This window comes from Protopterus annectens, chromosome 3.part1, assembly GCF_019279795.1.
Source record: "Protopterus annectens isolate FY-2018-M chromosome 3.part1, PAN1.0, whole genome shotgun sequence".
In the NCBI taxonomy this organism is placed as follows: domain Eukaryota; kingdom Metazoa; phylum Chordata; order Ceratodontiformes; family Protopteridae; genus Protopterus; species Protopterus annectens.
Window position 1 is genome coordinate 81,044,953 of NC_056732.1, and position 15,000 is coordinate 81,059,952.

Genomic DNA, 15,000 nt, shown 5'->3' on the forward strand with positions numbered 1-15,000 from the left:
CAACAATTGACCAAAAAAAATCTGCCTTTATGCTATCATATTTCCCCTTTACTAGTAATCACTAATCACTTATATGTTGTCGTTTTGTACAGTAAACACTCTAAATCATTTTTCTTCCACTTAACGCCCCAACAATTCTCCCCATGCTTACTGCTAACACGAATTCTCTTTAAAACTTTTCTTTTACTGTGCATAAGGTAACTACACTGCAAACAGCTAAATCAACTGCTTTTGATTGTCTAACTCAGACTTACTGGGTACAAACTTCTTCTTCTTAAGAATTTATAACTTAAAGACTATGCATTTATATTGAAAAAAATAGTTTTTACTACTTCAGTTATTGTATTATTTTATATTTTGTGTTATTTTGTATTATTTGAGGAACTTTTCTCCCTGTGCCTCAGCTGAAAAAGGGCAACAGCTCAGATGGACTAACCCAGTCAACAAATGTCAAATAAAATAAAATAACATAAATAAATAAATAAATAAATAAATAAATAAATAAATAAATAAAATATTTTGATGCCAGTCATCCGAATTCAGTTGGCTAAAAATACCCATTGTGTATTTTATTTGTTCACAGTTTTCTAGTATTCAGAACATCTCCACACATTGTTTACTGCTGGTACATATTAAAGGTTCTGTGTTGACGGTAACAGTTATACATTTTCTAGCTTCCCATTTTGGTTAGTTCAGCAGTCATACTGAGACTGCCACTGTCACAAAATGTCTACTTTCTCCAAGATGTGGTGTGTTTGAGGGGGACATGATGCAATTTCTGCTACAGGTAAGGTGGTGGATCAGCCCTCAATAAAAAAAAAAAACCTCATTGGAACTTTATAGAAAACGTCTTTTTCAACAACAGTTTTTAATTAAGTAATTTTGGACATACGCTGTCCAGGTTAAGAGTGTGTTCCAACTATTTATTAGAAAAACAACAAGTTCTGAAGAAGTACTTGAGGGGACGAAAGCACTTAACTTGTTGTTTTTCTAATAAATAGTTGGAACACACTCTTGACCTGGACAGGGTGTAGTTCTTCGTGGTTATTGGTACTTTACTGCACGGATTGCACACAAAGGTGGTTATTTAATTTTGGACATAGGTATTGCAGTCAAGTATAATTGAGGAAACTGTCAATACCTTTTTCTGACTTACCTAAAGAAAGTCACTATATACTTTATAGTTTATAATTCTTGTAATTGTGATTTTGTTTCCCCTCATCCTCCATTTGTCTGCTGTTTCACTCAGAGCAAATCATATAAACAGACTTCACTCCCACACCTGCACCTAAAGTGGGCTTTACCCTAGCTGGATAACCCACATAACAAAATATATATATAAGCAAATAAATTAGCATCAGGATATGCTACTTAAATATCTTGTGGTACTTGTTTTTGTTTTAATTATGCTCTAACTATGTAAAATGGGCTTTCTTATTCTAAAATATATTGTTTTTTACATTACTTCGGTAGGCATATATTTAGTCATTTTAATATATTTATTCGCATTTACTGAATGCTGAGCAACTGTCTAATTACTTCCTTATTCTATGTCACCTGGCAGCACCTTCTGATGATGCTATAGACATGAAAAACAGTTTGCAGTTCAATAACTCAAGGCATTGCATTAAAGGAAGTTGTGCTATACCAAGAATAGGTAATGAGATTCTATAACCTTCTGTGTTAAAGAATCTCATCATCCATTCTGAGCATAGTCCACACCTACATGAGGATTTGGGAGGGGCAGTGAGTATATCTGATGTTCTCCAGCGAAGCAGCTCCAGCTGTATGGTACACCTGGTATTGCCAGCATGGAGTAAGGACTGATATGCAGTTAGAACTCCATGGTCATAAGGCTGTCCATTGTAGGAGTTCCACCTGTAGGGCAGCATGGCTTTGATACTTGTGTTCTCATCATTTAAGATGAAGGACAGGTTTACAACTAGCCCATCAGGGAATAAAATTTACATTTTGAAAACATGGCACTTTGAACCATCCTGATAGCACTTTGGGAGATGATTCACACTACACCAAAATGTGCATATGCATGGTCCAAGGCTCTGCCCCCAACTCCAGAAATCTGCAGTACAGCTCCACCTGTATTTGAAACTCTGAACTGCAGGCTGTCTGGCTTCCCACCAGGTGCTGACTACAGTGCCTAATCCCGCATAGAGGAGGAGTTTCTGCCTTGCTGAGAAGCCCATTAAGTTCAATGAATAGTTTTTATTCTAGCTGTACTCTAATGTATATGCACATAAACATATTTTACTGTAGGCTGTTACTGAGGTGATTCACATATGCTACTTTTTCCCTAAAGTGATCATCCCACGGTAGACATATATCTGTGTTATTACACTATATGTCAAACACTTCACATTTTACTTGGGAATCTTATCTTGTTCCAGTTTGCTTTTTATTTGAATGCAAATGAATTTAGCTATTTACTGATTTTTATATGATTGCCCAAAGAAGTGGCTAGCTAGTTGAATGTTCTGTATAGTATATGTCACTTTTTGTGTCGTAAGCTACAAAAGACATGCCTACTCACCACACATTGTTTATCCACCATATTGCATCATTAGAATGAGGGACCACATTTATTTATTTCCAGTTTGTTGACTGGGAAAGTCCACTGGGCCCAGTGTGCCCATTTTCAGTGGAGGCCCGGGGAGCAAAGCTCCAACAAGCAAAATGCAGTAACGATTTATGACACAAGTAAAAAGTAAAAAGCTGGATACAAGTTCACAACATATGCTAATACAAATACTAGATTATTTACAATAAAGAAAGGTTTATTTACAATCTTGACATAGGAAGAACATTTTTGATTATAAGAAGTTGGCATTAGAGAACTAGAACCCAAGGTGATAGATGGTGCATATATTCCATCAAGTTTAACAATTAGAGTGCAGAATTGAATCATTGGCAGAAAGTGGTTAGATGTACAGCATGGAACAAGAAGGGAATAAGGGGAGGGGGAGAGCTTCTAGGTTGGAAGAACGCAGGTGCATTCCGAATAGGGGAGAGGTAGGAATTAAGCTATGTTTTGAAGTTTGCCATGTTTTCTATTATTCTTAGGGAAGGAGGGAGGGAGAGAATTCCATTTTTTGGCTAATGAAAAAGAGAGAAGTAGTTGTCCTGGAGGTCGGTTGAGGTTATGTACAGATATTAGGTTTTGCTGTGCAGATCTTAGAGTTCTGTTTGGAACATAGGGGAATAGGATGTTTTTTAGAGCAGGGCATTTGGTTGGGTTGAAGAATAATTTGTGAGTAGTGGTGAGTTGGGGGAAGTCCAGATAGTTTGGAAGTTCTAGCCTGTCTAGAGAATTAAGGGCAAGGCAATGATGGGAGGAGGTTTTGGAGTTAGTGGCGAATTTGGAGATTTTGTTATAACAGTTTTCTAATTTGGATGTAATAGATGCAGATAAGTTGGTAAGAAGGGGGATGCCATACATTTGGGAGGGGAGGAGATAAGCGGAGGCAAGAGTACATCTGGCAAGAGGTGAGAGAAAGTTGTTATCCCTATAAAGTATACCCAGTTTTTGGTGTGTTGTTTTATGTTTAGGAGTACATGGTTGTCAAATTTTAGGTATTCATCTATAGTTACACCTAGTAACTTTGCATGTAGGGCAACTTCAAAAGGAGAGTTATTTTAGCTTAGAATTTGGAAAGTGGTTTTGTCAAAAGAGGAGGATTTTGAAGGAAGGAAGATTAAAATTTTGGATTTGTTAGCATTAAAGGAGAGATGATTTTGGAGCATCCAGGCTTCAGTTGTTGAGAAAGCAATTTGGGTCTTTGTTAAGAGTTCAGGGAGATTAGAGGCAGAGCAGACTAAAGTTGAGTCATCTGCATATTGGATTATTTTGGCATTGGGAATGGCGGAGTGAAAAGTGTTGATGAAGATGTTGAACTGCATTGGTCCAAGAATGGATCCTTGAGGCATGCCTGTGGGGTATGAAGAAAAGAGGAGATGCTTTTCCTCAATTTTACAGCCTGAGCTCTATCAGACAGGTAGCTTGAGAACCAGGAGAGGGTAGTTTGAAAGAGAGATTTAGGTTTGAGAGATGGCTCAGAAGATGGGTGTGGGAAACAGTATCAAAGGCTTTGGAGAGGTCCAGGAGCACTGTGGATACTATTTCCCCAGAATCTATGTCATGATTAACTGTATCTAGGAAAGAGAGGAGAGCTGTTGTAGTGCTGTGCCCAGGTCCGAAACCATGCTGGGTAGGAGTGAGGAGGTGGTTTTGAGTTAGGAATAGCATTAGTTGTAGATGAATGCATTTTTCTAGGATTTTGGAGATAGGGGAGAGGATAGCTATGGGGCAGACATTTGAGATGTTGGTGTTTTTCCCACCTTTATGAAGAGGGAGAATATAGGCAGTGCGCAAGAGTTTCGGGACATAGGATTCCTGTATGGACCTATTGATTAATATACTTATAGGGAATGCAATTCCATCAGCAGCGGATTTAGGAAAACTAGAGGGGATGTTGTCAGGAGCTTTAGAGCAGGGTTTTAATTTGGAGAGAAGTTTTCTTGTATAGTAGGTGGATATGGTTTTAGATTGATGATGGGAGTGGAATTAGAGTCAGTGTAAGGAGAGGTTGTAATGGAGAAAGTATGAGTGTAGGAGGGAGTGTTTTTGGCAAAAGATTTTGTTAGTTCAGATATGGAGTTAAGAAAGAAAGAATTGAATAGAGAGGCTAATTCTTGATCAGGTTTATTGGGGTCAGGGCAGGGATTGTTTTGGGTGCCTGGGTTGAGAAAATAATTTATAGATTTCCAGAACTGTTAGGGGTTTGTAGTATGGTTGGACTGGAGTTTGATAAAGTAGGATTTTTTTGTCTCTAAGGATTAGTTTATTTGTGAGGTTGCACAACTGTTTGTACTGAAGCAGGGTTTCAGGAAGTTTATTTTTTTGATAGAGTTTCCAGGATTTGCCCCTTTGATGCATTAGTTTTTAGTATCTTTTGTGAGCCATGGGGCAAAGTTGTTTTTTATTCTTTTTGTTCAATTGGTGCTACACTATTTAAAATATATAAAAGTGGAATTAAAGTGGTCAACGGCAACATCAAGAGGAAGTGTATTTAGAATGTTCCAGTTTATTAGTTTGAGGGAGTTAGAGAATAGGCAAGGGCTGAAATTACTAAGGTTACATGTGTGGATGTAGTGATGTTGTAGAAGGGAAGAACAGGTAGAGCGATGGGCATAAGCTGGGAGGTGTTCACTGATGGAGTCAAGAATTGTGCCTGAGTTTGTAACTTTATTTGGATGGGTTGTTAGAATCCAGTCAAGGGTAGAGCCTGGAGGAGTGGTTTTATTTGGTCTAGTAATAGAATTAATTATCTGGGTAAAGTTAAAGAGATTAATGGATTGAATAAGAATAGAGTTATTGATGTTGTCCCAATTTATGTTTATGTCTCCTAGTATGCAAGTCATATTATTTATGTTGGTAGAGGCCCATAGAAGGATATTTTCCAGAATTGGGATATTGTTTCCAGGAGGGATATATAGGGTGATGATGCAGATACTTTTGTGGCTATTCATTTTAAGTAAGCAGGGCAGTATTTCAGCATTACCAAACTGAGGAGTTTCATTAGGGTAGGGGATAATGGAGAACAAGTTGGACTAGATTAATGTGACACCACCACCTTTTTTGGGGGTGTGATCACACCCAAGGGCTTGGAAACCTGGGGGGTAGTATTTCAGATTCTCAGATATGGGGCTTAAGCCATGTCTCAGTGACGGCAACAATGTGTGGCTGATTGTGGCTTAGCCATGCTTGAAAAATGGATGCTTTGTTATAGGGACTTTGGACATTGAGAGTAAAGAGTTGAAGAGTTTTATGGGTGGGGGAGGGTTTGTGAGAAGAGGGAGTAGGACCAGGGTTGGGGTGAATATCACCTCCTAGGTAGAGGTTATTGGGGAGAGATACTACAATGGATTTAGATTTTATTTTATCAAATAAGGGAACGTATATGATGAGCTTTGTCATTTGGAGTTTAGTTGAGGTTGGCATAATTCGTAAGTTAAAGTGATGAAGGAAGTTAAGTTGTATCAGAGAGGGGGAGATGGAGTAGAAGCTTCTTATGATAGAGTGGTGGTAAGTATTGTGTGGTGGGGAGTGGGGGAGAGAAGAGAAATAAGGGGAGATAGTAGAATAGGAGGCAGCAAGGTATAGGGATATGAGACATAATAAGAAGGTTAGATGGGTAGGGAGAGTTTTGAAAAGTAATGAGGTCATTTATGGAAAAATATGTAGGTGTAAGATTGGGAAATAGGGTTTAGCTTGTTTTAGAGAGTTGGAAAGTATAGTTGAAGGGGAGAAGTGAAGCTAATAGTAGGGGTAGAGGAGGGGTGAAATTAAGTGAAATGTGTGAGATATGTTGTGAGCAATTAAAGGGAGGGTTTACAATGTGAGTTATCTGATTGGATAGATGATGATAAGGGGTGGTGACAATGGCTAGAATAAATGTAGGAGTAGACAATGACTCAGAATCGGGGAGTACCTTGGCAGCTGATAAACACATATTACATACAAACACAAATCTAGTAAATGTAATAAATGTACTTACAGTGAAGAAAGTAAATTAAGCAAGAAACATGTTTTAGAAGCAGAAAGTTCATTTTACATATGAACAGCATATTTACTCCAAAAAGAAACTAATAAAATATTTGCATATTATCTTTAAAATGAATGACTATGCCCACTGAATAGGTCCACTATTTTTAAAGCAAGGAACCAGAAAGACCTATCATAACATAAGAATGCTGGGTTTCTTACTAATAGGTGTCTCAACATATCCAAATCCGGTTACATATAGAGGGCTGATAACAAAAAGTCAACATTCAGAAAACTGAAAAGTACATGTTTAATTTCTTTATAACTTAGAGGTTATATAACCTTCTATAAACTACATGCCCTTGAATTATAACATTAAGAAACAAGGAGGAGGGGTACAACCTCCCCCATAGTAGATAGAAAGGAACGTGCCCCCTACAAAAACATCAATTTTTGTATTTATTTTAAGTTGTTTTAAGATTCCTTCATTTGAGTTTTGAGGCACGACTTTCTGCAAGTTGGCAGTTTTAATTATTGATTCTCTGGTTGTGAAGTATGCTGTCTCTAGATCACTTTGCACTGGCTATACCCTTCTACATCTTTATAAGCTGAGCTTCAAAAATATGATTCAGGTGAAAAAGTAGTAAAATATACTAAAAATAAAATTAAATGCACTAAAAATAACTTTTACATACAAGGGTATAGAACAGATACTGTAATGTTTGCAGGATGCTGATCTTTGCCTGCATAAAAGGGAATCAGCAAAAAATTGTATACAGTCCAAACGTACGCTATTAATACATACAGGCTCATGTTTAGATGTTTGCAGCTTATAGTCTCCAGCACAGGGAAATAAGTTCTCATTGTGTCAGTGAAAAAACATAGATAATCTTGCAATGAAGTCTACAGCCATCTCCAGTGTAAGCAGCAAAGTTAACAGCATCCTAAAGCCGTGTGTGCCAAGTTTACTTGCATTTTAATATTCATGGTCAAATCCCAGTTCAATAGACTGACACTGGCAAGTAATCAGGAATTATGTCTATGTAGTATTCTTATGCTTCTTTGAGTGCTTGTTTAATTACAGGAGAATTATGAAACTATTAACAAGTGATGTGTTTGGAAACAGGATATATATATATATATATATATATATATATATATATATATATATATATATGGGTCCCTATCTATTCACCGACAATTCATTTCACTGACACTCATTTCGTCGACAGTTCATTTCGTCGACAGAAAGATGTGCCCCCTTCCCCAATGTTAGGTGGGGGGCTTCGCCCCCCACACCCCCCATTGTGGGGGGCTGTGCCCCCCACACCCCCCCTAACTATATATATCAACTCCAGGGTTGCACAACATTGGGGAAGGGGGCACATCTTTCTGTCGACGAAATGAACTGTCGACGAAATGAGTGTCAGTGAAATGAATTGTCGACGAATAGATAGGGACCCATATATATATATATATATATATATATATATATATATATATATATATATATATATATATATATATATGAAAGAAACAGTCGTCTGTTTGTCATGGCCTTTGTCTTTTTACCTTTAGTGCCCTAACTAACTGTTTAGTATGTTAGCTTAATGTTTCTCCAAGATGGATTTTGACACATGATGCTTTTTTTGAATTAAATTGACCAAGATGCCATTAAGCAAAAGGTGAAATAAACCTTTCCCTTAAGTGTGGTAACCTTTAGCTTATCAGGATTAAGCCAAGTGTGCAACTGCCTGAGGGTATTACAACTTTGCTTCCCACATAAACCATTTTTTGTCAGACTCCATGCTGACGTAACAAACATACAACATTTCTATAATATACATTATAGCTTAAGTGCATTATGTGAACATTTAGTCTGATATATTATCTCCTTAAAAAAAATTACATGCAAAATGAGGAAGCCTGTATTTTAGCCACGATCATCTATATGATAACACAGCCATATCTTTGACATCATAATACTTGTTAGTGGCTGGATAACTCTAATAAAACTGCAATTATAAAATCCCTTTATCATACCACTTCTCATTAACCTCACACATTTTTAAGTTGTCTTTATAGTCCTTCTGTTCTGCTATTTATCCCAGCTAGAAAGGTTATGCCTACACCTTAGCAGCCTTTTGTATTTGCAGTATGTACTGTCACAGTCCATAAAACAAATGGCCTTTATTCATGTCTAGGCTCACACAGTGTCCTATATCCAGTAGTATAACCTATTAATGCCTATGACTTTTGCTTTATATTGCTTTACAACTCATAGCACAACCTGTTATAAACAACGAAGTTTCATTTATAATGTAAACCAGTAACCCTATTCATTATTTGACTCTTTTCCTAAAGAATACTGCAGAAGTTAATTAAATGCACGTACCTTAATATTCTATTTCTAGATTAATACCTTTGGATATTCATTTGAATCCTCAGATCTCTCTTGACAATTGCAGATTGTTTTGTATTTTCTGAGACTATGGACAGTATTCATAAAGAATGGTTCAGAATCGCAAGCTGCCCAGCACTGCTGTACCATTAAGAGATTTATTATTAGGATGGTCCCACAAGGACAGCATCTCATTATCTAGGAATTTACCTGACTGTGAATCTGCCCACTCAGCAGAGAAGCTGAAGCAGCCGTGCCGAGGGCTGCCCTACCTGTTAATACCACACACAGGCAGTAATGTGCACACATATGCCTCTCCCTCAACACACATATACACAAACAGGCATTGACACACTGTCCCAGAACTTGCACACACAGTGACACACAGACATACATGCATATACATTTCCATTTGCACACTATGACGTACCAGCATCAGCAATATGAGCAGGGGCCCTACTTAGATTTTCATCATTAAAATGCATAGATGTGCATGGCAATTTTGCCACACACAGCAACGCCTTCAGAGACCTGCCCTAAATAGAACTTGTGTACTACAGATATGTGAGTCACAGTAACAATACCAAACAAGTCTCCTGCCTGGGCATCAATCACACTGTTAAGCATATTCACATAGACCTCACCCACTGAGTATTGTATTTGCAATGCAACTATGAACTTCACTGCCTAGACGTATACAGTGCTGTTTTCAGACAATGAGGGGCTATCTATGAACAAAGGCAGTATTCTGAAATAAGCAAAGAAACCCGCTGTTTTATGAACTGAGGAAGTTTTGCAAAGCACGCAAGTCAGCTTGCACTAGTGTTTCAAGTTCTCTATGAATAATGACCTATAGGGCAAACAAAATTCAGACAAATAAATAAATAAATCAACTTCTTACAGCTTTATTTGTAGCATAGATTCAGTTGTTCAGCTCTTTGTATGTGTGTTTATGTGTACTTGTGTACATATATGCGCATGTATGTGTGTATGTGTTTGTGTGTGTGTGTGTGTGTGTGTGTGTGTGTGTGTGTGTGTGTGTGTGTGTGTGTGTGTGTGTGAAACATTATAAATAAGTATCAAATAAGCCACAATCTCTAAAAATGACAACTATATAATTAATATGCATGAAAATAAAACCTTACTTCTAGGTGTACACTTTGCTAGTTTATTATCAGTTATAGGGGTAAAAATCTAAAGAATGATAACATATTTTAAAATAATTTTCTACCTGAAGAGTAGCAATAGATGTGTGAGATGATGCCTCATTTTGTATACTTTTACTTTCTGTGATTTCTTGTTCTTCATTCTCTGCTGTATAAAATATAAATAAAAGAGTGTAAAACAGCAACCATTTTCATCATTTTAAGTAAAATATTGCACACCAAAAAGGCCAGAGAAATAAACTGAAAGGCAAAGAGAGGGTACAGATACTGCTAAGATGGAAAGAATTCTAAGAGTTCATTATAATATGAATAACTGCACTAATATGTCTTCCAATAATATGAAGATAATGGTCTTGCTCTGTTTGTGGTCATGTTCACCTTATGCCAGAATACTGAAGCAAAGATCCATCCATCCAGAACCCCTTTTTCCCATTTTTGCACATGGGGTCGGGGATTCACTTTAAAAGTGACAATCATCTAGAGCTGAGATTTACACCACCAGGTGGCTATCCCTGTCAAATTAGTTCATCCACACCACACACTCGCACTCACACTCACACCTATGGCCATTTTAGAGTGCCCAGTCCACCTACTGCATGTCTTTGGAATATGGGAGGAAACTGCAGCACTCAGAGGAAACCCATGCGAATACAAGGAGGACATGCCGACCCTACACAGAAGGCACTTAAGCCAGGAATTAAACTGGGGAATCTCTTGAGTGAAGCAGAGATGTTTATCTGTTAAAACTATGATTTGAATACATCACTAACATTTATCTTTCTGCTTAGGTCAGTGGAGCTCCATACTGTAAAGGATCTAGGCATGTAATGTGATTATCATTTGGTGAGATCCATATTTCTGGTAGTCTACCATTGTTTGAAGTTTTTTTTTTTTTAAGAAGGAACTTGCTTTAACATAACAAACTACTTAATTGCTAAATGGCTGTTGCTTGTGAATAGTGTAGAGACAAATTCTGACAATTTGTGCGTGCTACAAAATCACGTTTTATGGTAATTTTCTGTATGAGTCACTTGACACCAGTCTGTACACTGATGTGGGTTATTTAGGCAACAATCCATGACTTGGTGTGTGCATATCAAGATATACCCACGGCTGGTGGATAAATTCCAATATACCCACAACGAGGAGTGAATTATTGCTGTTATGCAAGAAATTATTTCTTTCTTAAATAATGCCATTGTATAATGTCTTTGCTAGTATACAATGACATTATTTAAGAAAGAAATTGCTTACCTTTCTTAAATAATGTCTTTGTATAACAGAGCTGTAGTGTTATGTGTTTTTCCTTGTACAATGGAGAAGAAAGAATATCCATTGTTTTTTTTAACTATTGAGAATTTCTTTTTTTTTTTTCAAAACAGGTTTATTGTTTTAACATATAAGAGAAATATCATAACAATTTTATACAAGTAATTAAAAATGGATATTATTATAATATTCAACAAAACAACTAAAGTATTTACAAAGACATCCACTACAATCAGATCAATTAATTAAACTAAAATACCATGCTATTGAAATTAGAATTTTTTTAACAAATTTTGTAAATTATCCCATACAATATAATAAGATGTTTTTCTAGTTGTTCTTGACCTAATTGTGTTTATTTCCATATGGCACACTATATTCATAACATTTTTAAATTCATTGAACGAAGGAGGTGTATCTGAAATCCAATTTCTGGTTATTATTTTCCTAGCCACTGCTAGAATAGACCATAACAAGGGAAGCTTAACCTTTTAACACTATGAGGTACAGGTGTGTTGAATAATATAAGAGATTTAGAAATAATGAAATTATCTGTAAAAGAGCCTGCAAAAATTCATTAATTGACTTCCAGTATTCTTTCAATTTTATACAGTCATAAAACATATGAGCCCAGTCAGCATTAATTTCTACATTACATCTCTTACATAGATTATCTTTATTATTTATTTTATTCATCATCAAAGGTGTATAAAAATATCTATGTAAAATTTCCATGTATAAAGTCTCCAGACAATGGAAGACGTAGTTCTATAGGCAGATTCCAATATATATTGTTTATCTTGTTGATTTGGTGGGTCCCCATTAATAGAAGTGAAATAATTCCAGTATGTATCTACACTGTAAAAAGTTTCTTGTCTGATAATTTTATGTATGTATGAAAGTTTACCTTTATCAGAAACTTTATGTTGTAAATTTAATATCAAGTAATCAATCAGTGTTGGAATAGATTCTTTAACTGTTATAGACATTATATCTATTTTATTAATGAGATGTTGTCTAAAGGTCTGAACCTCTAACCAGCAAGTTTCTCTTAGATCAAATTCTTGTTTTAAGAAATCTAGATTTTTAACTTTATTATCAGATATCAACTGATACCAGTATTTTAGATCATTATCTATAGCTAAATGAGTTCCTTCAGAAGTAGATGACAAAAGCATACCCTGAGTATATATTATAGGGAATATAATAAAATTCCATTCCCTATACTTAGGGTGCATGAATATAAAGTTACGATAGCTAATAACAATATTTAATGGGTAACAAACCATATGTTTAGGTGTAATAGGTGAAGTACAAAATTCCTTTAGTAACCATAACATGGAGTTATTTACAATCATATTTTTATGTGTTAAGAAGATTTTCATGAAGTGCATACTAATTAGCTCCCAATAATATTTCCATTTTGCGACATATGACTGATCTATTAATAAAGTAATAACTTTTACAATATAAGAGATAGTATATAAATTAAAGTCTGGAAACGAAATACCCGCTTGAGACCAGCTATTAGTATGTTTCTTTAAAGCAATCCTAGGTCTATTAGGTGCCCATAGGAAATTTAACATTAGTGTATTCAGTTTCTTGATAATTATTTTTGTAGGTGGAAGTATTATTGATTGTATTGAGTATAAAATCTTGGGGAATATTATCATTTTAATAATTGTAAGTCTCTCCTCCATAGTAAAAAACATATTATTCCAGGTATTAAAAAGATTTTGTATATTAAGAAAACAGGTATTATAATTATTATATATAATAGATTTAATATTTTTAGATAGTATTATACCTAAATAAGTTATCTGACCTGAATTGGGTACATATTTAGTAAAATCACTAATGAGAATATTTTTTCGTGTATATATAGGTAGTATTTTAGTTTTTCTTCATTGAATATTAAACCAGAAATACTTTTAAAATTCATCATTTTATCAAATAGAGACTGCATAGAAGAATTAGATCCTGCTGATGTAATTAGAACATCATCTGCAAAAAGTTGAATTTTGGATGTTGTATTTTCATCTATTTCAAAACCCTCTATGTCAGTACTGTTTCTGATCAAATTAGCCCAAGGCTCCATTACTAAAGTGAATAATAGTGGAGAAAGTGGACATCCTTGTTTTGTACCTTTAAAAATGGGTATTTTTTGTGAAACATATGTTCCTACCTTAATATAAGCCAATGTTCCTTTGTATAAATGCTCAATTAGATTTACAAATGCATCTGAGAGGTTTGTGCACTTCAGTAAGGTAAACAGATAGTCCCAACTTAATGAATCAAATGCTGAACTTATATCAAGACTAATAAGTGTTAAATCTTTCTTTTTCCTATTTGCAAAATCAATTAATGTTAAAGTTCTTCTTATATTATCAAAAGTATTTCTATTTACAATGAAGCCTGTCTGATCTATATCTATAATGCCGATGATTGTCTTCAATCTATCAGCAAAAATACTCATAAACATTTTATAATCAACATTAAGTAATGAGATGGGCCGATATGAAGTACATCTAGTTGGATCTTTATTAGGTTTTAAAATTGGCGAAATAAATGTATATTGCCAAGATGGGGGGGGGTTATTAACTCAGTTTGGGCCAAAATAAAACCTTATGTATTAATGAATATGTACTTTTAGAAAGGATTTTATATATCTCTGGTATAATACCATCATTACCCAGTGCTTTGTTTGATTTAAGCTTATTTATTTGTGTAATAACCTCTGTATATGAAATACTTTTGTCCAATAGTTTAATCTGTTGTTTATTAAGCTTTTTATTCATGTTTGTGGTTATAAACTCCTTTATTTTATCTTTAGGTTCCATGTTAATGTTATTATGGTTAATTTTGTGAAAGTGATTTCTAAATTCATCTAGTATTTCTGGTATACTAGAAACATTCTTCTTTTCCTTAGAGAAAAGATTTCTTTGATATGGTTTTGTTTATTCAACCTTTTGTTTTATTTTTAAGTCTATGTAAGTATTTGGGGCTTATTGAATAAGACAAAACTTGTATTTCTCTAAAGTTATTTTAACTTTATGAGTTAAAATTTCTTTGTATTTCTCATTTAGTTTGTTTATTTCTTCAATAACTTTTTGTCCATAATATTTTCTTTATTATTATGTTTATAAGAGTCTAATTTACTTTGAATATCTAACAATTCCTTATCCCAAGATTTCCTTTTATTATTATACCATCTGATACTTTGTCCATATAGATATGATTTTAAGGCATCCCAAACATAGACAATGGAGACTTCAGGAGTATTATTTATGTCTAAAAATGTTTTACTTCTGAAAGTATATATTCTTTATAGTCTTTAGTTGAGTTAAGTATGCTGGTATCCTTTTGATCTGAACATTATGAGTATTTTTTATCATGAATTCAAAACAATTGAATTATGATCAGATATAGGACATGAAATGATTTTGGAATTAATTAAATCTGTTACCATCTGGTTAGAAATAAAGACCCTATCTATTTTTGAATAAGTTTTGTATCTGTTAGAAAAAAAGGTGTATGGTAATGATTTTGAATCTATCTGATTATTAATATCATTCAAATGATAAGAATTAGCAAAATCATTTAAA

General features: G+C 34.7%; 1 protein-coding gene across 1 annotated transcript in view; it reads right to left on the reverse strand.

The window, feature by feature from the left end:
• LOC122797635 (fer-1-like protein 4) overlaps positions 1 to 15,000 on the reverse strand; it is a 1,984,889-nt gene that overhangs the window by 722,869 nt on the left and 1,247,020 nt on the right. Inside the window, exon 26 of the mRNA XM_044066179.1 lies at positions 10,192 to 10,274. Within this exon, the coding sequence (XP_043922114.1) occupies positions 10,192 to 10,274 (83 nt within the window). The remainder of the gene's footprint in view (positions 1 to 10,191; positions 10,275 to 15,000) is intronic.